General features: G+C 38.7%; 6 protein-coding genes across 8 annotated transcripts; 3 read left to right on the top strand and 3 right to left on the bottom strand.

The window, feature by feature from the left end:
- Nucleotides 1-3,033: 3,033 nt before the first annotated feature.
- On the top strand, nt 3,034-5,235 carry LOC121978022 (uncharacterized protein At1g65710-like). Of its 2 annotated transcripts, XR_006111114.1 has the most exons (3): nt 3,034-4,010; nt 4,093-5,030; nt 5,139-5,235. XR_006111114.1 is itself a non-coding variant. In XM_042530416.1 (2 exons), the coding sequence occupies exons 1-2, from the start codon at nt 3,123-3,125 to the stop codon at nt 4,879-4,881; spliced, it is 1,677 nt and encodes a 558-aa protein (XP_042386350.1). In that variant the 5' UTR covers nt 3,034-3,122; the 3' UTR covers nt 4,882-5,112. The 2 variants fall into 2 exon arrangements, 1 of the variants encoding a protein (XP_042386350.1); XM_042530416.1 differs by lacking the exon at nt 5,139-5,235 and having other exon boundaries at nt 4,093-5,112.
- Nucleotides 5,189-8,054, bottom strand: LOC121978074 (alpha-galactosidase-like). Its single transcript, XM_042530462.1, has 15 exons — nt 7,871-8,054; nt 7,702-7,760; nt 7,407-7,463; nt 7,288-7,322; nt 6,955-7,058; nt 6,775-6,850; nt 6,627-6,685; nt 6,441-6,506; nt 6,272-6,355; nt 6,120-6,184; nt 5,961-6,043; nt 5,772-5,862; nt 5,656-5,705; nt 5,412-5,552; nt 5,189-5,329 (listed from the first exon to the last, which is right to left on the bottom strand). Exons 1-15 carry the CDS (start codon nt 8,017-8,019, stop codon nt 5,243-5,245), a joined length of 1,206 nt encoding a protein of 401 aa, XP_042386396.1. The 5' UTR covers nt 8,020-8,054; the 3' UTR covers nt 5,189-5,242.
- Nucleotides 8,055-10,025: 1,971 nt separating this feature from the next.
- Nucleotides 10,026-12,056, bottom strand: LOC122041945 (protein FAR1-RELATED SEQUENCE 5-like). The gene is made up of 5 exons (XM_042601846.1): nt 11,585-12,056; nt 10,718-10,987; nt 10,286-10,317; nt 10,087-10,201; nt 10,026-10,039 (listed from the first exon to the last, which is right to left on the bottom strand). Exons 1-5 carry the CDS (start codon nt 12,054-12,056, stop codon nt 10,026-10,028), a joined length of 903 nt encoding a protein of 300 aa, XP_042457780.1.
- A 2,614-nt stretch (nt 12,057-14,670) lies between these two features.
- LOC121978083 lies at nt 14,671-16,897 on the bottom strand. The gene is made up of 3 exons (XM_042530469.1): nt 16,377-16,897; nt 15,960-16,087; nt 14,671-15,501 (listed from the first exon to the last, which is right to left on the bottom strand). Exons 1-3 carry the CDS (start codon nt 16,566-16,568, stop codon nt 14,844-14,846), a joined length of 978 nt encoding a protein of 325 aa, XP_042386403.1. The 5' UTR covers nt 16,569-16,897; the 3' UTR covers nt 14,671-14,843.
- A 625-nt stretch (nt 16,898-17,522) lies between these two features.
- LOC121978011 (putative wall-associated receptor kinase-like 16) lies at nt 17,523-20,622 on the top strand. Its single transcript, XM_042530410.1, has 5 exons — nt 17,523-17,677; nt 18,023-18,270; nt 18,380-18,844; nt 18,926-19,075; nt 19,216-20,622. The coding sequence occupies exons 2-5, from the start codon at nt 18,093-18,095 to the stop codon at nt 20,442-20,444; spliced, it is 2,022 nt and encodes a 673-aa protein (XP_042386344.1). The 5' UTR covers nt 17,523-17,677; nt 18,023-18,092; the 3' UTR covers nt 20,445-20,622.
- A 468-nt stretch (nt 20,623-21,090) lies between these two features.
- On the top strand, nt 21,091-25,246 carry LOC121977983. 2 transcript variants are annotated; one of them, XM_042530383.1, is made up of 9 exons: nt 21,091-21,743; nt 22,188-22,627; nt 22,939-23,041; nt 23,330-23,380; nt 23,726-23,837; nt 23,916-24,004; nt 24,551-24,612; nt 24,687-24,807; nt 24,957-25,246. In XM_042530383.1, the coding sequence occupies exons 2-9, from the start codon at nt 22,284-22,286 to the stop codon at nt 25,005-25,007; spliced, it is 933 nt and encodes a 310-aa protein (XP_042386317.1). In that variant the 5' UTR covers nt 21,091-21,743; nt 22,188-22,283; the 3' UTR covers nt 25,008-25,246. The 2 variants fall into 2 exon arrangements, with proteins under 2 accessions (XP_042386317.1, XP_042386323.1); XM_042530389.1 differs by having other exon boundaries at nt 21,104-21,743; nt 24,711-24,807.

The raw sequence follows: 25,246 nt of genomic DNA, 5'->3' as shown, positions 1-25,246 counted from the left end.
CCAAGTATTCGGTCACTCCATTGACCTACTTGGACTTCCACCAGATGTCTGGTCAACCTTGACCCATCTGGACTTCCTTCCTTGCCAAGTATCCAGTCAATCCTTTGACCTACTTGGACTTCCCAACACCAGATGTCCGATCATCCTTGATCCATCTGGATTTCCTTCCTTGCCTGGCTTCACTCACCAGGACTTTCACCTAGCTTCACTCACTAGGGTTTTCCATCTGCCTAGCTTCACTCACTAGGACTTTCCATCTGCCTAGCTTCACTCACTAGGACTTTCTATCTGCCTAGCTTCACTCACTAGGACTTTCACCTAGCTTCACTCACTAGGACTTTCCATCTGCCTAGCTTCACTCACTAGGACTTTCCATCTGCCTAGCTTCACTCACTAGGACTTCCATCTGCCTAGCTTCACTCACTAGGACTTTCCATCTGCCTAGCTTCACTCACTAGGACTTCCCATCTGCCTAGCTTCACTCACTAGGACTTCCCAGTCAAGTATCCGGTCAACCTTGACCTACTTGACTCTTCTTCGATCAATATCTTATTGTCAAACATCTAAACCCAAACCAAGACTCAGCTTGGTTAACCAGGTCAACCTTGACCTGAGGGATGTTGCACCAACAATACCCACAACCTCCAATAGTGGTATCCGATACTCATTGGTCTTGTATGTGGCATCAATGATCAACACAGATGAAAAGTTGACAGACAGCTCTAGACTTTTTGGATGAACCCAAATAATATCTGTGATTTCGTTGGTGTCTGGATTTGTACGGTATTTATGGAGGTATTCTTTCTTGATTAATTGGTCCAAGACATACTGAATAGAATTTAGGCCACCCCGTTTAGTGGATTTATTTGTGAAAATAGCATTATAAATGCTTTTGATCCCCGTAGTGTTTGATGGGTCTCTTTCCTTCAAAATACTAAGAATTTCACGAGGTGTAGTGCTGTTGGCCATGTCAAGCACAAATTCTTTTTCTTTTGGTTTTAACCTACTCGGGTACTCATGTCCATCAATATATTCTGCTAATTGATGATTATGAAAACCACAAACAACCCTTAAACCCCACATCACACCATCTGGAGGTATTGGTATACCTCGCAGCTCAAATGGGCATTCACATTTTTTAGTCCCAGTATTTCTTTTTAAGGATTGCCCATCAACTAGATATCGTGGCGGTTTATACTTTCCACCTCTTTCACACATAAGATGACACTTTGGTAGCTTGCCACCTTTTAAATTAGCAGAATTTTTAATAACCACTACAATACCATTCTTCAAACCAACTGTCTTTACCCAATTTATCATATCTTCTCTACTTTTAAATATCTATATAAAAAAATATAACAAAGATGCATAAGTATGACATTATCAATCTTAATATAATTTCTCTACTTATAAAATAAATAATGAATATACATAAAACAATGATAATAACTAACCTGATCTGTGGTAAATTCGATTGTATAATCGCGATTGTTGTTGGAGATATCTTGACTAGGAACATCATTCTCAATTGACCAACTATCTGAAAATAAGCCCAAATAGTCATCCATATTTTCAGGAAGAGAGAAGGAGAAGCTGAGAGGGAGATATCAGTGAAGGGAGGTGTGAATGAAGAGTGACTAAAAATGAAGTGTGAGAGGAGGATTTAAAGGGAGATGTTTTGACACGTGTCAAAAGTTGAAGGGTGGGTAATTTAAGGGGAGGGGAGGTTCTGACATGTGTCAAGAGTTTAAGGGTGGGTAATTTAAGGGGAGGGGAGGTTCTGACATGTGTCAAGAGTTGAAGGGGAGGGGAGGTTCGACATGTGTCAAAAATTGAATGATAGGTAATTTAAAGAAAGTGAGAAGTTCGACATGTGTCAAGAGTTGGAAGTGGGGGTAATTTAAAGGATGAGAGATTTTAACATATGTCAAGTGTTGAAAGGGGACCATTTAAAGTTATGAGAGATTTTGACATGTGTCAAGGGTTGGAAGGGGTCGTTTAAAGGGATAAAAGATTTTGACATGTGTCGAGGGTTAGAAGTGGGGTAATTTAAAGGGAGGGAGGTTCTGTCAAGCATTGAAGAGGGTAATTTAAAGGGAGGGTGTTTTGACGGTGTATTTTGAAAAATAGAATTTAAATGGAGGAGTGTTTGTCAGGTGTCAATGGTTGGATGATGGGTAATTTAAAGAGGGTGAGAGATTCTGACATGTGTTATATGTCAATGGTTGGAGGGAGGGATGATTTAAAGGGAGAGAAGATTATGATATGTGTTAATAGTTGGATGCGGGTAATTTAAGTGTCAAATTAGGAATGTAATTTAAAGGAAGAGAGTAATTTAAAAATTATATAAAATAAAAAAAATTAAAAAATTTGATAAAAAAATAATAAACAAAATTGATTAAAGAAATAAAATTAAATAAATATTTAAAAATTAAAAAAAATAATAAATAAAATTAATTAAAAATAAAACTAAATAAAAATTAAAAAAATTAAAAAAATATAAGTATTAATGAAAAAATAATAAACAAAATTAATTAAAAAATAAAACTAAATAAAATTAAAAATATATATAAATATTAATGAAAAATAATAAATAAAATTGATTAAAAATTTAAACTAAATAAAAATTTTAAAATATATAAACTAAATAAAAATTTTAAATATATAAGTATGAATGAAAAAAATTAAAAATAAAATTAATTTTAAAAATGAAATTAAAAAATAAAATAAAATAAAATATATAAGTATGAATAAAAAAAATTTAAAATAAAATTAATTAAAAATTAAAAATTAAAATTAATTAAAAATTAAAAATTAAAAATATATAAGTATGAATATATAAGTATGAGTTAAAAAAAATTAAAAATAAAATAAAAAAAAAGGAAACGAGAGACAGACTGCACGGTAGCAGGTCGTATAGCCGTTGCAATTCAAACTTGCCTCAAAAAATATGAACCTTTTTCTAACGGTAACTTCAACCAACGACTCTTCATCTCCATCCCGCCCGCTGCAACAAATTTAAAAACTATCCATTTTGTATTCCCAATATATTCTTCTTCTTCTCTTCTTCAAATCACCGGCACCTCTCTCCCTTTCTTTTCTACATTGCACGTTGCAAGCTAATGGGACTCTGTTTCAGCAAAAAGATGAAGGAGGAGAAAGAGAAGGACGAAACAGATGACAAGAAAGCAGAGATGCCGCCTCAGAAGGAGGTGGAAGCCACCGCCGAGAAGCATAAGGTGTTTGTGAGCAGCAAGTGTTTAGCCGCTGTTGAAGACGAAGGGAAGAAGAGAGGAGTAAAGCCCGGGAAGGATGCTGGCGAAGAAATCGAGGTTGAGGGAAAGGGAGGGGTTCCGGTGTCCGTGGTGGAGGAAATCAAGCCTTCTGCCGTGGTACGGACCTCGAGCTGCACCAACGAGGAGGTAGACGCCATCCTGATCCAGTGCGGCCGCCTCAGCCGCAGCTCCTCTGGGAACGCCTCTAACGAGGGAGGACTCGGGCATCGGAAGCACTCGGGGTCCAAGCGCAGCTATGACTTCGACAACGAGAGGAAGGGGGACGAGGAGGACGGCGAGGAGAAAGCGGCTTCGAGGCCCTCCCCGCGCCGGCGAGCAGCTAGCCGGGAGAGGTCCGGGAGCAGGGAGCGGAGCGGCGGCGGAGGGCGTAGGGTGAGCCGGTCCCCTGGGAGGCGCTCGGAAGCTCTGTCGGGAGCAAATATTTGCGACAAGTCCCAGCAGCCGACCAAGATGGTTGCCGTTCCGGCGAGGGAGAAAGGTAGGGGAACCTCACCTTGCTCCTCCCACAAGAGAGGCGGAACCTCGCCTCGGTCGAGGTCTCCTGCGAGTGCATCCTGGACGCTGTCTAATGAGAACGCCGCAAGTAATCAGGTGCAGTTTCACAGCCGGAGCTCGTCGAGGAAGACAGAGCGATCGCCTTTCCGGCGGAATCCGATGGCAGAGATCGATGAAAATTCAGTCAAAACAGGCCAAAACCTGAGCATCGACCACAAGGTGAGAAAAAATATTCAACTACATTTGCTTCGTCTTTCAGTAGGGTCTCGGTAAATCGTAATCTTGCGTTGATTCCCTGCAGAAATCAAGTGAAAGAAGTGCTCAAATAATCAAATCCTCGCAAAGAACTGAAGCAACCGAAGAAATACAAAGCAACCAGGTTACAGCTGCGTCAACAAGCCTCGAGGTGGAAAACCACCAGCTGACGACCATGTCAGCAACCAGGTCTTCCCGGAGGACAACTTCCAGAGACCTCGACCAAATACCGAGTCGCAATTCCTACTCTTCTTCGGCTCCGGAGGTCATCCACAACGCGGCTTTCTCCCTCCCAGCATGCTTGTCCAAAGCCTGTTCCATCCTCGAAGCCGTGGCCGATCTCAACTCCACGGGAGGCCATTCCACTAACGCCGGCAACATGTTCGACGAATGGAGTGAGAGAAGAGGATCATTTGTGGAGACTGAGATAGTTGTGAAGGATGATCTCATGGAGCCGAGCATTCACAGGTACGTCACCGTGAGGCAATCCAGGGCTGAGTTGGAGCCCCAAGAATCTGCGGGAAGCAACAGCTTCGTCGGCCATCCTTGGGCCGCTGCTTCTTCCGTGCGGGAGCCGGATTCCGTGGACTCCGCACGTACATGGAGGTCAAACGACGATGAAGAGGTGGAGCAAGAAGCCAAGGTGTCCTCGTTGAGCCAGCAAAAACATCATTCAGGAATTCAGGGACGACGACCGAGGTGCACTATCAACGGCAGCGGGAGTGACAACGGCCATCCTCCACCGGAATTAAATGAGAACAAGAGCGGTGGCAAGGCTAACCGTACCCAAATCAGTGGACTCTCGTCTACCGCTGCTCCTACTGCAACTATTTAAGTAGCGGACGATCTGTTGTGACCTTTGCAAAGCTAGAATTTACTGCAACACGTACAGCTGTTCTGCTTGTTCTTTCCTCCTGCTGTTGAAGTGCAGTTGTAGTGCAGGGAAAGATCCTCATTGTGATGTTATAAGGTTAAATTAAAAAGGTCATCCTTTCCTTTGAACTTTAATCTTTATGCTCAATTTCAATCAAAACAATCAAAAGTGAAATTGGTTACTTTTTATTAATCTGAGAATTTTTCACTATTTTTCAGTATACAAAACACATGGCTGGTATCATCCACTGAAATGACTTATTCTGTATGCAAACAATGGGGTGCCTTTTTCTTTCTTATCTAAACTAGAAGAGCAGGATGTTCTACTGCGGTGTGAGAACAAACATCTTGCAGGCATGAGAATCCACAGTGGCGTTGAGCTGCCCTTGAGCTATTCCAATATCAGAATGCTGGCAAACATATCAAGTAAGAACAGAGAATGTTGTGGCATTTTGATGGAAAGAAGAAAGACCTATTGAGTGAGATTTTTACCGCCCAAAGATCGCGGACATTAGCGCGAGTCGAACTCGAAAGTCCTAAATCAGACCAATTTGCTGTTATCATTGCTTGTGAATTTCCTCGGTTCCACAGGACCACGGCCACTCTCCCACCGCTCAGGGGACCTGCCCAAACCTTCAGGCAGAAACAACAACCGTGACAGTTAAATTAGTTACTTGATCCTCACTGCTTAGCTTTCATTTATAACCCTGGAACAGTCGAGAAAGGAGTTGTAGACCTGTAAACTATCATTAGAAGCTACCTTCTTCCCTTGAATTCCAAGTGAATCTGTTGAGAGAATCAACTTGTGATCCTTGAAAAGATAAAAAGTTGAACAATGAATCAGGATCTTACCCTGATTAACAGCTATGACTTCCGAGTTGCTCAATATCTCAAGTGTATCTTCAGTTATTGATCTCACATCGCATCCGATCAACAAAGGAGCCTGAAAGGCAGCAATTTAAGAAACACTCGATATAATTGAATTCCGATGGAACTAAGCTGATCTATCTATCTATCATTGTGTTATTTTACTGAAAATACCTTCATCAGGGCCCATATACTAAAATGGGATACATACTCTTCCCTTATCATTCCCCCATTCCCTACTTCAAGCATGTCAGGATCTGCATGATAACTTGTAGTGAACAACTAAACAATAAATTAGCAAGTAGATTTAGCCGTGCCAATCTAATGGAGTACCATTCCAGCCATCAGGTCCTGCATAAGATGCCCATTTGTCGTTCTGATCGGCAATCGACGTCATGCTATTACGATGCGAAGCATCAGCTACTACTGTGTGATATTAGAGAACTGCAAGCAACTCACTCGTTTGGGTAGGTAGGAACTACAACCTGTCCCAACTATCAAAGATATCTCCTGTTGTCCTCCAACTGTGGGCTATGCTGCCAGCCCATGTCGCTGGGTCCTCGACACCCCTGTGAATATAGTTTTACCCAAGAAGCACAATTCTTACTCATGAATGAATAGATTTATTAAAACTGAGCGATTTGGCAGATTTACCATTCACACAGAGAGAAGACAATGCTCCTTCCACTGTTCAAAAGAGCAGCTCCCATTTTTGGATACCTTTGAGGCCATGACAGCAAATCAGATGTTGTTCACAAGCTAAATTGATGGAAGTCTCTTAAATTGACAAGGAAACCAAACTCCTTTGGTGACATTTAGCACGAGTTCATAAAACTCTACCTTTCTTTTGGACTGGTACCAGGATCGTTACAGTTGTCATACTTCAAGTAATCAATGCCCTGAGATTGTAAACCATGATAAATATTTTTTTTTTGAGTGGCAAAAGGTAATAAAATATTGGTGTAGATTCTAAGAACAATGGCATTACCCAAGACGCAAAGGTCTTTGCATCTTGTTCCTCGAAGCCAAGAGAACCAGGCATTGTGTTGCTGCATGTTTTTGACCTGAAATTTACTATCAGCTGTCAGATACAACAAAAGTGATGAGATCATAATCCGTATGAATGACTTAGCATAGCAAAACCAAGACATATGAGAAGTTATAGTACCCTGCATCACTGTAGATTCCAAACTTCAGCCCTTTCCCATGCACGTAATCTGCAAGAGACTTTATGCCAGAGGGAAAAGTTGACACCCTTGCGACTAAATTTCCCTGTAAAATTCAAAATGAATCAAGTTCATAATGGTGGTCGGATCAGACTCTCTTTTCTCTAATATTTATTATGCATAAGGTAGTTGATGAAACTGCAAGAAATTTATCAGAACATGCAAATCACAAGGTTTGTTCTTTAGAAAGTCAAAACATGGAAGAGTAAACAAATTTATCAACCTATTACTTTTTCATTTTTGTCAACAATGTGGAAGTTAGTCTTAGTTCTTACCTGAGAGTCTCTGTCGTACTCACCCCAGCAGTCATCTGAAAGGAGAATTTGTTAACTAAATATTTATACAATAAAATCACAATTAGAACGAAATCTATACATATGTAAAAGGAAGACACCTATATTAACATATTGATAACCCAACTCGGCAAGGCCTGTATACTCCAAGGCATCAGCTGCATATAAAAATCCAACAAAAGATGCATGTCATACTTAATTGTCAAAATCTCACCTATAATATTGTGTGATATTCCTTCCTTTAGACTCGGTGCGAGTCAGTAATTAATGTATATTGAACGTATTATTTAGGATCTGGTTGTGGTAGGTAATCACAGAAAAGAAAAAGTGAGCTCGAGCTTTGACTCAGAAAAAAAAAAGTTCATGATTTTTGTCCATATTATTCACGGGAGATACCAGTTTCTCTGATGACCTCCTCAGTGATGTTGCAGTGGAAATGGTTCCAACTGTTCCACCTGATTCATTGCAATCGAAAGATAAAGAGATGAATGAATAGATTGCATGCATCAGCTGATAAATTAACTAAAAATGATTCATCCTCATCAGATCATAAAATGAATTATACCCCATCGGAGGAGTCCTGGCGAGGCCATAATTGTCCGACACACTGCGCCTCGTCGCCGACTCCCTGGAAGCTACACAGCTGCCTGCTGCCGCCACCGCCGCCGTGATAATAAGTGAGGAGAGAAAGAAGAAACGTTGGAGAGACGCCATGAGGAAGGATCCTACTGCTTGATGAGCTAGCCACCAACCTCATCACCCTCCTCAAACTCATGTATATTTATAGTGTTGATCCAAAGTGAAACCCAAATAAAAATATATATATTTGTGCAGAAAACTTTAAATAGATAAAAAAAAGGAGAGATATAAATTATTATATCAAAATTTATAGAAAACTTCAATGGACTCTCAGCTAATTTACATCTGCCTTCCATTTGTGGTGGTTGGAGAAAGTGATTTTGAATATCAATTCAGTGGATGTATATTAATAAAATGATTCTAATTCTAATGATGATGTAAAGTGATTCTGAATGCCAAAAGAATATATTGTTTAACTGCCTTTTGCAATTTGAGGTTAAAATGTTGATTAATGCAAGAGACTGAGTTTTGAAAAAGAAAATATATATCTCATAAACTTTTAAAAATTAATAGGTCTATCAAACAACACTTGATTAATTAGTTATATTGATGATTTTCTTATATTTACAAAAAAAAAACTATAGAGTCGGGAAAGTATGTTATATTTTGAAAAATAAAATTATTTTTGATTTTTTTATATATTTCACAATTTTAGATATTTTATCTTAAATATTATAGAAATATGAACTATTTAGTAATTTTTAGCTCAAACGAGATGTATTTGTGATTCTTCAGTTCAAATCTTCTATCCCGAGAATGTGCCTGTCCCTCCAGTTCAAATCTTCTGTCCCGAGAATGTGTCTGTCCCTCTGTCCCACGCAGAAAACGACAACCGACTCGTGAGAAACACGTGACGAAGGCGGAAACCAAAAGAGCTTCGGTCAGCAGATCGATCAGGACATATCCTGATCGGTCTGGGAGGCTTCTGATCGGTCTGTGGACCGATTAGCCTATAGGTGGATCGGTCCACAGACCGATCCCTATTATTCTATAGACCGATCCTCTGGACCGATCAGGACATATCCTGATCGGTCTGGGAGGCTTCTGATCGGTCTGTGGACCGATCAGCCTATGGGTGGATCGGTCCACAGACCGATCCCCCCTCTCGCTTTGAGTCCCAGCGTCTTCTGATCACTTCTTGCTGATCGGTCTGTAGACCGATCAGATAACCCACAGAGACTTTCTGTGTGGTCACTGATCGGTCACGAGACCGATCAGGTGACTACCGTATCACTGGATCGGTCAACAGACCGATCCAATGACCTTGTGTTAGTTTTGGATCAAGGTTTATGCAGTTATGATGCATTAACTGGACTCAAAACTCTCCTAATTGTTGGCCAAAGTTCATAGCAAAATCAACGCATTTGATGTGTAAAATTTCTTCCACTTGATTACATTTAAGAAGAATCACATATTCTATCCCTAGCTTGACCTGAATCTTGATTTTACCTGCTTCACTTTTGCTGCCTTCAGACTAAGACAATTGTATATGAATTTTGTGAAGCAAGGCATGAATTTTGGTGCGTAGATTTCGGACAGTGAACTTTATTTTTTGTTTTTTATCTAAAGCCCAATTTAAATTCACCAAACCCATACAACAATAATGATTTTTTTTTAAAAATAAATCATAAAATAAATTGTTTTAACAGCTCTTCAAAATTAAGAAAAAACTTTATTTAAAAAAAATAAGATTTGCCAGCATTGCAATTAAGCCTCCCATATTAAGAAACAGCTCTTCAAAATTAAGAAACAACTCCCATATTAAGCCTCATTTTTGCCTTTTTCAGCGTTGCAGTGTTAAACTCCAAAGTTCATCATCAATGCTAACTTCTCATTGCAATAAATCTACCAGCCAGCGGCTCATGAAAAGAAAGACAAAAGAAATAAATTTTCTCATTGCAATAAATTTTCTGATGCTATTTAAAAACAAAAGATCAGTCCACATTGCAATAAATCTGCCAGGCCGCGCCTTATGAAATCTCCATTTGATGATCACACACTAGATCAGTCCACCAAAGCCTAACTAAGCAAACCTCGCCATGGCTGGATCAGGTTACCAAGAATCTAGAGTTAGCTAACAGCTACAGAAGTTGATCTGTATAATCATACACTTTTAATAAGTTAACCATACCAAAGACTTACCCCAAAATTGTGTAAAGATCCGAGTAAAAAAACTCAAATTCCTGGAGACGTTATATTGCATAGCAGGAGGAAGAGGTTTCACAATTGTATCTATGCTGAAAACCCGCTGTAGAAACTGCAATGCAAGGGAAAAGAGTTAGAAACCAACAATACTTTAGTTATATTAGTGATATCAAGATTCTGGTATGTTCAAAGATACAAAGATTCTGGTATAGTTAACAGCACTAAAGCCTGAGATAGTTTCCAAAAAGATTCTGGTACAAAGATACAAATATCCATTATAAGAGTTAGTTTCTTACCATTATTGCGAGTCATTTGTTTGAAAATAACCAATATCAGAGTTAACCTGAAATAGTTGTGTTGACAAAAGTGGTTGAAATTGAGTTTCGGCCATACTCAAACCTTCAACACTAGGCATGCAACTTGTACTTTCATAATGATCTTCTCTAGCCTGGTATACAAAAATATAATGATTTAATTCTATATATTTTTTCAAATGAAATGACAACAAATAAACAACACTTTAATAAGAAAAAAGGTGAAACCTTAAGAATTGTTGAAGTTTGATTATTTTTCCTCGCCGCTTTTCTTTTCTTTGAAATCTTATCTAAGCCACTTTTCAATCTCTTACCTGAAACCGGTTTCTTCTTTGTTTTAATTCCTTTGACTCCAAGAGAGTTTCCTTTGCCACTTTCAAACTCTCTTTCAATAGAGTGTTGGGAAGTTGGTTCATTAACTTGTAACCTCTCATCCACCATCTGAAACATACTCAACAAACCATCTTTAACAACCTTGTAAGTATCTTCCCTCTCTGCTGCCTTGGTAACCAGTTGAACATATAATCCACTCAATTCTTTATATCGCATACTGTTGCAAGTTTTTGGATCCAAACTACCTTTGTCTGCAACAAGTTCAATAACTCCAGAGTATCCATCTTTTGCTTTCCGTGTCCACCTTTTCAATACATACTCACTTGAGATTTTCATGATATTTTTCATTGTAAATACTTTCAAAATATGAGAACACAAAATCCCAGCAAAATCATATTTTCTACAGCTACACTCGATCTTTTGACCCCATGAATAAAGTGTAACTATATGATGGTAACTCTTTTTGTGAGAAGTAACTTTGTATTTTGTATGTGATCCAACATCCTCATAAATGTGTATAATAGAATCATGAGATTTGTACCACTCTTGTTCAAAACACTTATATGCCTCAGGAGTATAAATAGAACATGCATGCTTTAAAATTTCAATTGGATACAATAGACATGGAACACTTGTATGTGATCTAAAATCAACTTTTAACTCCTCATATCGACGATCATCAAGCAACCTTTGGAAGTGATTGAAAAAGTCTAAAAACTTGTGTTGATAAGAGACATATCTTTTCAGAATACTATTCATGCTCTCACTTCTTTGGGTTGTAGTCATATCTGCACAAAACATATGTCGTCCATATACTAAAGCCCATTTTTCTTTTATGCTAAACATACGTCTCAACCAATCATTGTCTTCAAGTGCATACTTGGTCAACATCATGTTCCAAGCTAAAATAAAATCTTCTTCTTCATCAAAATCATATATACACGAGGCAAAATCTTTAGTAAACTCTTTGAACTCAGAAAAAACTTCACTCAAATGTATTGCCGCATTATGATAAATGTGCCAAATACACAAACGATGATGTGTTTCAGGCCATTTGGAAGTCAAAGCCTTTGTCATTGCTGCATCTTGATCTGTAAGAATAGTTATTGGTTTTTTTTCACACATAGCTTTAGTAAATGTATCAAACAACCACTCGAATGTCAAAGATGTTTCATCATATAATAAAGCTGCACCAAAAATTATGGACTGCTTATGATGATTAACACCCACAAACAACGCAATTGGACGACCTTCATTGTTCTTCCTGTATGTTGTGTCAAAGCAAACAACATCTCCAAAATTACCATAATCAGCTCTCATCTTAGCATCACACCAAAAAATATTAGTTATCAAATCATCTTCATCAACTTGAATAGCATAAAAAAAATTAGGATAATCAAATTGCATTTTCTGCAAATATTCCAATACACCTCCTGTATCACCAACTCTAATATTTCTTGTTCTTTTGGATCGCAAGTAGTTGTTGTAATCTTGCGGAATAAAACCTAAATTATCCCTCCCACCAACTTATTTCACCATAAGATCATGAGATGCTTTTGGGGGGATTCCCACATCACTTGCCATCTCAATTTGTATTGCAGCAGAAGAAGAAATATTTCTATGACTTCTGTAGAGATGAGTTTTGTTTGGACTTGAAAGATAATGATTATGCTCTTTAACAAATTGCTCCACACTCAATTTGCCATTTTTTCGACAACTAATCTTCATTTTAGCCTCACAACCAAACCTTGTTTCAGGACGATGAGATTTCACATAAACATCTCGTTTGTCTTTTCTCCTTTTTCCTTGTGCACAACAACAAAAAATCCTGTCAATTAATTTACCCGATTTATCATTGTGGCTTTTACTCCTTCTTATGCCAAATCCAACTTGTTTAGCATATTTCAAATAAAATTGATAGGCATCCTCTTCCGTCTTAAATTCCATACCGATTTTTGGCATCAATTCTTCTATGATAGATGTGTCAGAATTCATCAATAACATGGTAGAGTCTGTACCCTCATCAATAACATCAAACTCATTATCCCGACAATCTTCGTTTACATCAAAATTTAACCTACGACAACTCGTAGATTCAACCAACGACAAGTCCATGATAATTACTTTAATCCTGAACAAAAAAAAACAATCAAGAGATGTATATATTTTTTTTACACATTTCACAATACAAATTCTACAATGTGATTACAAAATGGTTATAGATAATGGTTACACATATCATATTGTAGGGCCATCATGTCAAGAAAACACTGGCTAGAACCAATCATATTTCTGTGCAAATTGGCACAAAAATTACAGATCATATTTTTGTGCAAATTGGCACAAAAATTAAAGATCATATTTCTGTGCAAATTGGCACAGAAATTGGCAACTCAGAAGCATATGATCTCCTACAGATCATATTTTTTGACCAAGGAATTAGCACAAGTGCAAATTGGCACAATAAACAAAAACAGCAAGATTAAGTGCAAATTGAATTCCTTAAACAGAAACAAAAAGCTATTTCGTTTTGCACTTAAATCTTGAAAATTCACAAGTGATCCCTTAGTCTTTATTAAGAAATGGATGCACTGGATATGTCACATGAGAGAAACTGTTGCATTAATGCCAGAGAACTTGAAACTGCCTTATACGATCAGCATATGAAGGAAGTAATTGGCACAAGAAACAAATACAGAAACACAGCACAAATAAGAACACAGATTCCAGCATTAACGTGCCATAAATCGGGTAAAGAACTGAAGCAATGCATTTGAATTTGCTAGAACCTTTATACCTGAAAGGCGACTTAGCAGGATCTTCGAACTGGTTCGGCGGGGTGTTGCCTGCACCTGTCTATCAAAGGTGGGAAGGATTCGCGTCTAAGGTTGGAAGGAGAAGGGCGGCGCCTCGTTGGGATCACTGTTGCCGTCGAAAGTTGGAAGACGTCGGGATTTCGCACAGGCGGGGCTTCGGAGGGACAGCGGAAGGTTATCGGGAGGCGGAAGGTTGTCTCATGAGGAAGGTTAGGGCACAGGAAGGTTAGGGCAGAGGGAAAAGTCGCGAAGAGGTTTTCGCTGAAGAGGTTTTCGGGGCAAAAGTTAATTTTTCTCTGCGTCACGTGTTTCTCACGAGACAACCTTGTCATGAGAAGCCTCCCGATCAGAAGCCTCCCAGACCGATCAGGATATGTTCTGATCGGTCCAGAGGATCGGTCTATAGGACAATAGGGATCGGTCTGTGGACGGATCCACCTATATGCTGATCGGTCCATAGACCGATCAGAAGCCTCCCAGACCGATCAGGATATGTCCTGATCGGTCTGCTGACCGAAGCTCTTTTGGTTTCCGCCTTCGTCACGTGTTTTTCATGAGTCGGTTGTCGTTTTCTGCGTGGGACAGAGGGATAGGCACATTCTCGGGACAGAAAATTTGAACAGGTGATTCTTAAGTTATAACTATTGAATTAATTAATTTGAATATTATAAATTTAATAATTTATAATAATTATTTGACTGTCATATATGTGCTTAATTAAACGCTTTTGCTTTCGGCCTCACACACTCCTCCATCGTCGCCGGCGCGCCTCAACTTCATATTTGTTATCTTTGGATGGCGGTCGGCAGCCAACCACCAGCTTCCAGTCGGACGTGGCGGCGATGTGGGGCCCGCATGTTGCTTGGTCGGGTTGCGAACCACAAGACGTACGGACAGCGAGAGCCATTAATTCAATGGAGGATGACCAACTCTATTGGGATAAAGCCAGGTCAACCAATTCAGGTGTAGATCCTCTCCTTCAGCTCTGTCAAATCAAATTTTAAATCTTGGGAGGAATCCAGATATAAAATGGACTTTTAACGTACTATCTTGAGCCATTTTTATTTCATTTTTCCTTTTCTTTTTGCCTTATTTTAATCGAATAGATGCACCAGTCCTTAGAAGAAGTACAATTGGAAAACCAACTCCAATCACAACCCAACAACTTATCATTTATCGGGATTCGCATAGAAACCTTCTACACCACAAGGAGCTTTTTCTTAATCAATGTTAAGTACGTGCGTACTTGTATATATCGAGTTGCTGATACAACAATTCCTTAGAGGGGTGCCTAATCCAGAGCAGTCTTGTTCCTCCTCACGATTATGGACTTGGGGAGCCCATCAATTATTGGCTTAACAAGGATATCTGTATTCAAAATCCAGCTGCTCGCCAGCCACATCGAAGAACTATTATCAAAATCCTCCAAGAGCAAGCATGATGTGCTGGATGATTTCCTCAAAGACAAATGCTGTTCAGTTTTGACACTGTCACTGCCAGGAGTGACAGCACCTGAACGAGCCATGTCGATCTCAGTCCTGCTTCCTGCCTTTGGCCTTGGTGCTATGCCTTTTCCTATCCTCTCTGGGACTCCAACATTTCCTTTTCCTCTCGAGGACGCTTCTGAGTGATGGAAAATTGGGCTTCGATCACACTTTTGACGACGCCTAAAAGATCTCTCAGCCTCACTATTTTCTTCACCTTCTAAGAATAAATTCATAAGACTTCTAGATTTCCTGTGCTTGCTTAGATGCTGACTCGGAGTTGGTGGTTCTTCGGTTGAGATGTCTTCAAATTCAGATCTTCTTTTAATGGGAGTGAGACCATAATATCCTTGTAATCTGCTCATGGCTGGAGAAACATTGCACGGAGGAGCTTTTGAATTGAAAGACTGGATCAGTTCTAACACATCATTATGAGGATCATGGGGTGTGCAATAATCTCTACACCTATCGAAGTAAGAAAAGTGAAAAATTTCATGCAATGAATGAAAAGATGTTAACTGGATCGACGTAGCATCAGTATCAAGAAATTATACTAGCAATCTGTGATAGACAAGTTGTTTTAACATGCAATTTTTTGTATTCTAGAAAAAGAAGATTACAGTCCGGTGTAGAGCTTGTGTAGAAAAAGAAGATTACTACTTGAACTGTTGTCACTGAACAGCCTGAGCCATCTATATTGTGTATATAAATCAAATCAAAATCAGGTGCTACTAAATTTCTCCAATGCTGAGCCAACACACTCACCATTTAGTAATTTGTAATGGATTAAGATAAATCACAATTTAGCTTTCAAAACTTACTACGAAGTATCCACATGCCACATATTAGACATCTCCAAAAGAAGTTTTTTTATAGCAACTATAAATAATTATTTGTTTCAAATTGATAAAGAAGAGAATTACCTATTCTCTGTTGAACCATTAGATAGAGGAGACGGTGGATGCCTCCCTGGCTGTGGGATCTGCAATGACTTATGAGCAAACATCTGAAGGTCTGTTACAAGTCCATTTATTCGCTTGATGTCTGAAACCTAAGTATTAATATTCACAGAGCATCACAATCAGACTAGAGAAATAGAAAAAGGTAATTCTTTTGATAGCAGAATTTGTTCCTACAAATAAATCACACTTTTAACTATTCTGATTTATAACAAATCATTGAGTAGCCAGATTCTAAGCTTTTTAATGAAATGAACAATGTTGGTTTAACTGTTCATCGATTAACTTGTTCTTGATGATGAACAGCAATCTAAAACTGGAAAAACTATATATTATTTCCTCATTGGCTCAACACGAATAGTAATGAAGAACATTAATTACCTCCACACCGTACTTGATAGCAAGACCAGCAAGAGTATCCATCTTAGAGACGCGATGGTGGATGCAGCTTGGAGAGGAGGAAGACGAAGATGGATGCAACGGCGAAGAGATCATTGCAATACCGACGCCGTGGCCATCCAAGGAACCATCTGCAAACAGATGACAACCCATCCTGCTTCTCTCCGTCAACATCTATGGATCCGCTTCTCCTTGATTCTCCACCCGCGGATCAAAACGCAACTTTCCCCAAATTGGGACCTTTTCGCTTCTGTAGAAAACAAGAAAAGAAGCCCTCGAACTCAAGAACTCGCAGAAAATCCCGCAGACGGGAATCCTATGTGGAACTAAGCAATGTGCCAGGAAAACCCTAGATCGACGAATCAACTGCGGAGCAGAACAAAGTCAGATTAAATTCGTTTTTCTTGGAGGAATCCCGATGTCCACCGAGAAATGTGGAAGAAGGGGAGATCGAGGAGCGAGCCCAGCATCGACGGGAACATAAAAACACAGATTACATCGGAATGCACGCGGACTAAGAGCGGAAACGATCCAATTTTAAGTGTTCTATAATTGCAATATCACCGTTATGTACTGTTCACACCAACTAAATTGAATCATAAAATAAATAAAAACAAAATCGAAAAAATGGCCATCGGACACGTGTAAATACTCAGCAAGTGCACCTCTCTCAGAAGTCAAAAAAAAAAAAAACGCCTAAATACTTTTTGAAAACTGAAAAACAAATGGGAAAGGTTCCCTTTTATTTTCCATCAAGTTTCTTGGAACCGTTTCATAAGGAATTGAAAAAAAAAAAGTCAATTCTATGGAAAAGAATACGTTGACATAACATTTCAAAATAAATTCTCAAAAATTCCATAGAATTTCAAGACAATACCCTATAAATCATTCGCATATTGAAACCTTAAAGCATAGTGGGGAGAACATTCAAAGGCTCAGCAGAGATTAATGCGAAGAACAGTCAATGCAATCTCTGGGGATGACAATTCATATGTATAGTTGAAACATCAACATTCAAATTAATACATGTGGGAGCACTAGGAAGAAAACTTGCACAATTCAAGTCAATTAAGTAATTAGTAGTAATTATCCCCAGACAGATCATTCAGACCAACGGCAATTATTTGTATGAGAAAAAGAAAAGGAATACCGTCATTGGCCATTGGAAGCCATACTTCTTTGTTTCTGTATGAACAATTTCTCTCTCCTATATCACGAAGCTTGGGCTCTGGTTAAGAGCAATTAGCTGCCAACGCTGATACAGAGATACAAGTTAGGCAAAGGTGAGTACATCGTTTTTATCAATCGATTACACTGAGATTAATAGGTGCAGATTGTTTCCAATTGTTGTGGCTACATCATATTTCCATTTTTTTTTTGTGTGTGAAATGGAATTTCTGCTTTTTCAACTCGTAGATTTCTTTAGTACTATGATTTTCAGATAATTAATTTGATTTATTCGTTTTATATTTTTTACGTTGCCATGTCTAATTTACTCTCATGGTTTCAGCGAGTTGGAATCAGAGTATTTCTCAATTACTTCGATTCATCATGATTACTCAAATTTTTTAATAATTTGGAGAATTTCTATCTTAATTTACTCTCATGGTGTATGATGAATACACCAGCGATGAGGCCTTGCAGAGGTTTACTACGAGCGGGGATAGGGCAGGCCTAAAGGCCTCCCTTGCTTGGTACATGGATGACCATTCTACGTGCGAAGAGGCGAGACAGAATTCCGCCACTTATGCTTGTCGTAGTCGAAACAGTGATTGCTACGATGCTTACCCTGGAGCTTCCTCAGATACTATTGGATACTTTTGTCTGTGTTCTTTAAGTTATGAAGGCAATCCATACCTACCAGATGGCTGCCAAGGTACTTCATCTTGCTTTTCTCTTACGTTCTCAAAGCTCAAATATAATGTTTGTTTGCGTTAAGTAACTGACCATTATATTTGGTGGTTTGTTATGCATGTTGTCTTCAGAGACAAAGTCTACCTTCATTCCGGCAAACGATTGCCCAGTGGAATGTGGGAATGTAACTGTTCTTTACCCGTTTGGGCTGAAGGAAGGTTGTTACCGAGACGAAGCATTTGCTCTGACATGCAATGAGATTTCCGGTGCATCGACTCTCCTATACCAAGACTACGTGGTGACCAGCATTTCTATAGAGGACGGACTGTTGGATCTCTATGCGCCTGGCTATTTCTCCTACTTCTCTGACAAAGCCACACCTTTGACTTACCTCAGAGAGCGGATCTACTTTAGTTGGGTAGTGTCCTACCAATCTTGCGAGGATGGTGGGAAGAACATGACCACCTTCGCCTGCGTCGACAGGCACAGCTCCTGCATAGACATAAATACCACAAGCACTGGTCAGGCACAAGGCTATCGATGCGAATGCTTGCAGGGTTACCAGGGAAATCCTTACATTAACAATGGATGCCAAGGTGCTCAAAAGTCTTTTCATCTCTTTAATTTCGCTAATTGAGTGATGCGATTACTGATACGCTAGCTTTGGGGATTTCTAGATATCAACGAGTGCAATTTTCCGGAACGATATATTTGCAATGGAGATTGTACAAATACAGAAGGCAGTTTCCGTTGCACTTGTCCCCCAGGAACCTCTGGTGATCCTAGACACGCATGCATCCCTAACAAAAAGCAAACTCTCTTGTTAGGTAAATCCTTGAAACCAAATAAGTTATGAAGGCTATTATATATACAGCAGAATATGTTAATCTTCAATCTGTGTGAGATTCGCCTTTTGCCACCGTGTTAATCTTCCGTCATTGTTTGTATATTAATGTATATTGTGCAGGTGCCATCCTTGGTGCAAGCATTGGCATTGGCCTCCTATTGTCAAGTCTACTGTTGGTCATCCTGTCTAGGAAATGGAAGATAAGGAAACAGAAGAAAATAAGAGAAAAGAATTTTCACCAAAATCATGGTTTGTTGTTGCAACAATTAATTTCTTCAAGTGAATATTTTTCAGAGAGAACAAAGATATTTTCATTGGAAGAGTTAGAGAAGGCAACAAACAATTTTGATGAAAGTCGAGTGCTTGGTAGCGGAGGGCACGGAATAGTTTACAAAGGAATTTTATCTGATCTACGAGTGGTTGCCATAAAAAAGTCAAAACTTGTGGACAAGTGTGAGATAGACCAATTCATAAATGAGGTTGCAGTTCTATCACAAATTAATCATAGAAATGTAGTTAGATTATTCGGATGCTGCCTAGAATCTGAAGTCCCTTTATTGGTTTATGAATTTATCACTAATGGATCTTTGTTAGACCATCTTCATGCACCGGCTCATTCTAAACTATCATGGGATGATCGTCTAAGGATACTTGTTGAATCTGCTGGAGCTATTTCTTATTTGCATTCTGCTGCTTCAATGTCTATTTTTCACAGAGATATAAAGTCATCAAATATTCTTTTAGATGAAGCTTTAAGAGCAAAAGTATCAGATTTTGGAGCTTCACGATTTAACCCTCTTAATGAAACTCATATATTTACTACCGTCCAAGGTACATTTGGGTATTTAGATCCAGAGTATTATCAAACTGGTTTGTTTACTGAGAAGAGTGATGTTTATAGCTTTGGTGTTATTCTTCTAGAGCTCTTAACAGGGAAAAAACCCACCCGTGCAACAAGAATAGGACCACAACAAAATCTAGCTATGCATTTTCTCGAAGCAACAAAAGAGAATAGAGCATTTGATCTTGTAGAGGATCGAGTCATGAAAGAAGCAACGAAGCCAGAGCTTGTTGAATTTATTCACCTGATTGAAATGTGTCTAAGTTTGGAAAGTGCCAAAAGACCTACAATGAAAGAAGTTGAGTACAAATTACAATGCATGAGAAAAACTAGAATGAAAAAAATAAAACCAAGTATTGCAGATAAAAAGGAATTAAGTGAAGACTTGATAAGTAGTAGTGTTTCAACTTATCCTTCCTCAGAGTTGATATATCTAATGAATCAAGGAAATTCTCGAAGTTATAGCTTAGAGGAGGAGCTAATGCGATCTCAACATCACCCAAGGTAAACATTTGCATTTACTATAGCTATTTATCTTTGATACGCTGAGTACTTTTTCCTGAGCTTAAAGATGTATTATAGAGACAAATGATACTTTTGTATTTGTTTGTAATGAATGTATTCATCAGATTACTTTGTTTATGCTAAACATGTGGAACAAATTCAAGTTTGTATATATCGATATAGAAATGTAACAATGAAATGAAAGGATCTCATAATTAGCGTGGTAACCAATGTCTCATAATAATAATAAAATATTAAATTTTGCATTTTGATCATGTGTGTCATGTGAGTCATTCAACGATAGAGAGGGAGACTCCCTCGAGCAAGTGGAATGCAAGTTGTCCTCTTCTTATAAATTGCACTGTAGAACCTCTCAGCAGCCATGCAAGCGTTCCCATCGTGCTCGTGGCTGCACATTGCTTTGCGCGTATCCTCCAACCAAAATCCACGTGCTCTTTGCACTTGCCGCCGCCATCCACCAATACCCGGCTGCCCTCTCATGTAACTAATCCACTTTTGTACGTCTTTTTTAGTGGTTTATTACGTCACGTCCTCTATCATAATTCCTTCGTGCAAAGATTGAATTTCTTTCGAGCCGTAGGTGGATCGACAGTTCTAAAGCACACGATGGTGGTGAGAGCAATAAATGCAGTATGATTAGCTTAATTTATTTAGCTTTCCGAGATGATCTTTTATAGATTGATTAGCTGGAAAAAGAATAATGAGTTCATTATTATTGAGGCAATCGAAATCGGCATCACGGTAATGAATTCATTAACAGCACAGTGCAATCTTTTCTGGCAAACCAGCCACTTCTCAGTAAAGTAACCGTGACGAACAGTGTCGCCGACAGATGAAAGGTAGTGAGAATATGCCAGAACGAGAAAAGAGTGAAGAATTCGGCTTGGGGAATGCGCACCGAATTCACTATGCTGTTGTGGTTGTGGAATGAAAAAGAAACGCGAACACAGTGTCAGTAAAAGCTGAAGCAGAAGCCAAGAAGAACCAAAAGCAGAGAGAGACGTATCAAAACTAATCTGCCTCAAAGCACAACAAGAAAAAGAAAAAGGGCAAAAAAAAATTAAAGTAGGAGTTGTTTGGACGGAAAGGAACGAGGGAGGAGGGCTGGAGAGGTGCGGAGTTGTGAGGGCGGCCAAGGGTTCCGCACGGAGTAGCAACTTTCATGCATTGAATAGAATGGCTCCGTCGGGACTTGAACTGCGGCTTTGCTGATTACACCCTCGCTCCCAATTTCTGCTCTTGTGTCGATCCCATAGCAGAGTGGAGAACGAAGTAAGGAGTGGTATGTGCCTGCCCTGTGTTCGGGGTTCCATTCCTTCGAAAATCGAAACCTTGCTGGATTCCCGTTCTTCCTGAAAGTTTTTTTTTAATTTTTTGCACGAAAACAAAACGTATTATTGGGAAGAATTAGGTTAGTCCTTGCGGTTCCTTTTTGCGTTTCTTCCGCGTCTGTAAACTCTTTGTAGCCAAAAATCTGATCTTTGTTTCATAGTCGATTCTTGGTTGCACTAGCTGAAGGTTTTGTTCGGAAAAAAAAGTAGTTCTGGAATCATCGGTTCCAGGTTCAGATGTGATTTTGTACTGCCATTGTTAGGGTAGGAAACTCGGTTTTGATGCTTATTTTGTCTTCAATTGGTGAGGAGAAGAAACGTTCTTTTTTGTAATTTTTGGATGTTGCTTTTGTTATTGTTGAGGTTTTGATACTGATATAGCTTAAACTGTCCAGAATCTGGAGCTTCACTTTGGAGGGTTCTCGAAAAGTTCTGGGTCTTCAAATCGCACTCAGACTCTGATTTCTTTCAGCAAATAAGCTACTTGTGGGATGAAAATGTCGGCTGATCAGAATTTGAGTTTTCACTATGGAGGAGCCCTTCCTCCATCTTTTAACAATCAAAACGTAGTTCCTTTTCAACCAGCAGCAATGAGCAATGCGGCAGGGTTGATATCCGAGGGAATGTATGCTTCAGATGGTGTTAGCAACATGGGAGGGATGATCTTGCCAGGCCACCCTGTAACACAAAGTTACACTTCTTCTGTCTTGTCACTGCCCGGTAATCTTTCAAGGAACATCATTCTTGACCCAGTGCCCCCTCTCAAGCTCAGTCCAGCGGCAACTGCCAATTGGGCTCTGGAGGAATTATATGTGTTGAGGCAAGGCCTTATAGAGTAAGTTTATTTTGCTTGCTGGTTTTGATATCGATTCTCTGTCCCTCTAATGCACACTGCTAATTTATAAAAGCTCAACTGTGTATATAAGATCAATGCAGTGAAGTATGGGAAAACTTTAATTGAACTAGATTGTGGGAATGAATTATCTATCTATTTGAAGAATTTAAGTTATGAAGGTGTAGCACTCAATTGCCTAGTTTCGACTTTTCTGTTCTAGAACATAGATAAAATATTACTGAAATTTCACTCTGGTAGGCTAGAAAATTCACTCTTTTTCTTGACACTACTGGTTAATGTCAAATGCCCAGACATGCTACTGAGCCAACTAATATAATGAAGTATATCAAGATAGCAGCTAAGCTGCCTGAGAAGACAGTGAGGGATGTCGCCATGAGGTGCCGGTTGATAGCTGTGAGTATACACTTTTTACACATACAGTAGTTTTGCATTATACATTCTCATTAGGATTCTTGTGCATCACAGTATTACTACATACTCTTTAGCACTGAAAGATATATTTTCTGCATTCCATTTGGTGAATTCATTATCAAATGGTCTGCTATTATCATGTTTTAGCATTCATTGCTATTTGATAAACCTTACTTTACAGTCCTGCATTTTATGGTGCTGGTGAAGCAGTATGAAAAGTATTTACAATCTAGTTTTGTTTTTTTACTGATATAATGATCTTCCTTGTAGAAGGAGACCGGTAAAAGACGCAAGCTAAGAAGTTACTGTTTAGAAAAGAAGGTAAAAGACACCTAGTCTCAACCTTGTACCTTTTTTTTTTCCTTCTAAATTGTTGATCACAAAAAATGATCAACTTATTTCCACCTGTAGAATTTAGTAAATTATAGAATTGGCGCTTCTTAATTTCTCACTTCAATTTTTTATTTCTTTCTTTTATTTGATCACTTGTTAAATTTCTCTGATTCTCTCATATGTATCATACTAAGGCAATACTTAGCAAAAGAAACAAATTATCTATTTGTTGCTCTCTTGTTGCATGAAAACACAATGACTTCAAGAAGTTCTGTGATTAGCTATGTTTTTTTAACACAAATTGCTATGATGGCGTTGTTGGGTTTTCTTCAGGAAAAAGTGGCGTTTTCTTCCTCACTGAGAGCACCTTCTGTTCAAACGGAGAGCACAACCTCCTTTTCTCTGAGGATGCATGATTTGCCCACAAATAATCAGTTCAGTCAAGGTGGTAGGGTTATTGAATTATTCATCTTTTACCAACTTTTTTTTTGAAAACACTAAACAACTTTTTGTTTCTCAACAGCTTCTACAGTGAACACTGAGACACAACGCCTTCTAATCGAGAATTTTAACCTTCTCAATCAGATTGGATCAAACCTTGAATTGAGTAAGGTTGATAGCTAACCCCCTCTGCCTTTTTCCTCCCTTCTAGTTTTCAAGTTTACGATATGGTTTCTGCTTGATACCCTTTTCTAATGGAGTTACGGTTTCGATAGTCAGTCAAGTACACACATTGTGAGTGGTTGTCTAAGAATTAGCTAATGTTTTCCACCCATAAAAAGAAGTGAGGCCATCTTCTCTTCATGTCAATTATTGGCAGTATAAGAGTATATCAGGAAGAAGTATTGGAGTAAAGATGATGCGACAGGAGCAAAGAGGAAGGATATAGAAAACATAATTCCATAAATAATGATCAATAGATAATGGCGTAGAAGAAGTAATATGGAAGCATAATTCAAAGCTTTTGTTTGTGTTTGAAAATGATGTCAATGATCACTCAATCGAATCAGCGACCAGATTATCAAACTGATTATGAATGTGACCATATGGAATACCAAAGTGTTATACTCTTTCAGTTTATTTATTTAAGAATGCTTCAGTTTGATAGATAATTGAGTAATTTTTTATATCACTTCAATTCTCTTTGATGCATTTCAGGTAGAAGATAATATCAACCTATTCTATCGTACAAGAGAAAACATATCAACCATTTTAAATAGGTAAATGATTTCAAAATCTTCAATTAACAGTCTTTTTAGGTGATGAATGGTCCAAGTTCACATAAAAGATAAAGGGACTCTGTTTTTTCTTTGAACAGGATGAGTGGCACACAGGGAAGTATGAGTCAGTTGCCTCCATTGCCCGTGTTAATTGATGACAACCTTTTTCAGTCCATTCTTCCCCTTGCTAGTCAGGTAAACTTGCAGTCCATTCTTCAGTTTTTTTTTCTTCTGAAAAATGATACATTATGTTGTCAGATGATCTTCTAAATGTAATTTTAAACTTCTGGACTTTTTCAGTTGAGTGTGTGTTTGGCCTTAATATTAGTTTTGCTTTCTCCCAGCTTCATGTACCTGGTAACACTTCTTTAAGGGAAGAACCAAGATACTGGTGATTTTTCTGCATCATGGGTGCTGCTGAAATCTCTGTAACTGAACATTTCTTCGCAGAGCGAGAGTCAAAGTTTGTTCGCATGGCCACCATGCTCAATCAATCTGAAGATAGATAGATAGAGGTTCTGATACCAGAGCATTCAGTATGATGTAGCAATGCAAATTGAACTTCTACTGCAGTGTCCATGTATATCCTTCATCTGATAGGAAGTGTTCTTGGTAACAAGAGCATAATTAGTCA

The sequence above is a fragment of the Zingiber officinale genome, chromosome 1B, assembly GCF_018446385.1.
Source record: "Zingiber officinale cultivar Zhangliang chromosome 1B, Zo_v1.1, whole genome shotgun sequence".
NCBI lineage: Eukaryota > Viridiplantae > Streptophyta > Magnoliopsida > Zingiberales > Zingiberaceae > Zingiber > Zingiber officinale.
This window is presented reverse-complemented; position numbering and strand designations above follow the sequence as displayed.

Excerpts from the sequence above, each read along its gene's own strand:
- LOC121978011 (XM_042530410.1), top strand. The coding sequence starts at position 18,093 with ATGGATGACCATTCTACGTGCGAAGAGGCGAGACAGAATTCCGCCACT. Across the intron at positions 18,845-18,925 it reads CATTAACAATGGATGCCAAG|ATATCAACGAGTGCAATTTT; the intron begins GTGCTCAAAAGT and ends GGGGATTTCTAG. Across the intron at positions 19,076-19,215 it reads AAAGCAAACTCTCTTGTTAG|GTGCCATCCTTGGTGCAAGC; the intron begins GTAAATCCTTGA and ends TATATTGTGCAG.
- LOC121978074 (XM_042530462.1), bottom strand. The coding sequence starts at position 8,019 with ATGGCGTCTCTCCAACGTTTCTTCTTTCTCTCCTCACTTATTATCACG. Across the intron at positions 7,323-7,406 it reads TTATCAATATGTTAATATAG|ATGACTGCTGGGGTGAGTAC; the intron begins GTGTCTTCCTTT and ends TTCTCCTTTCAG. Across the intron at positions 6,356-6,440 it reads GTCTTCTCTCTGTGTGAATG|GGGTGTCGAGGACCCAGCGA; the intron begins GTAAATCTGCCA and ends CTATATTCACAG.
- LOC122041945 (XM_042601846.1), bottom strand. The coding sequence starts at position 12,056 with ATGAGAGCTGATTATGGTAATTTTGGAGATGTTGTTTGCTTTGACACA. Across the intron at positions 10,988-11,584 it reads AGACAATGATTGGTTGAGAC|ACAAAGGTAGTTTGGATCCA; the intron begins GTATGTTTAGCA and ends AACTTGTTGCAG. Across the intron at positions 10,202-10,285 it reads TTAACTATACCAGAATCTTT|TTTCTACAGCGGGTTTTCAG; the intron begins GTATCTTTGAAC and ends CTTGCATTGCAG.
- LOC121978083 (XM_042530469.1), bottom strand. The coding sequence starts at position 16,568 with ATGTTGACGGAGAGAAGCAGGATGGGTTGTCATCTGTTTGCAGATGGT. Across the intron at positions 16,088-16,376 it reads CTATCAAGTACGGTGTGGAG|GTTTCAGACATCAAGCGAAT; the intron begins GTAATTAATGTT and ends ATTAATACTTAG. Across the intron at positions 15,502-15,959 it reads AATGGTTCAACAGAGAATAG|GTGTAGAGATTATTGCACAC; the intron begins GTAATTCTCTTC and ends TTACTTCGATAG.
- LOC121977983 (XM_042530383.1), top strand. The coding sequence starts at position 22,284 with ATGAAAATGTCGGCTGATCAGAATTTGAGTTTTCACTATGGAGGAGCC. Across the intron at positions 24,005-24,550 it reads CAAACCTTGAATTGAGTAAG|GTAGAAGATAATATCAACCT; the intron begins GTTGATAGCTAA and ends GATGCATTTCAG. Across the intron at positions 24,808-24,956 it reads TTCTTCCCCTTGCTAGTCAG|CTTCATGTACCTGGTAACAC; the intron begins GTAAACTTGCAG and ends GCTTTCTCCCAG.
- LOC121978022 (XM_042530416.1), top strand. The coding sequence starts at position 3,123 with ATGGGACTCTGTTTCAGCAAAAAGATGAAGGAGGAGAAAGAGAAGGAC. Across the intron at positions 4,011-4,092 it reads ACCTGAGCATCGACCACAAG|AAATCAAGTGAAAGAAGTGC; the intron begins GTGAGAAAAAAT and ends GATTCCCTGCAG.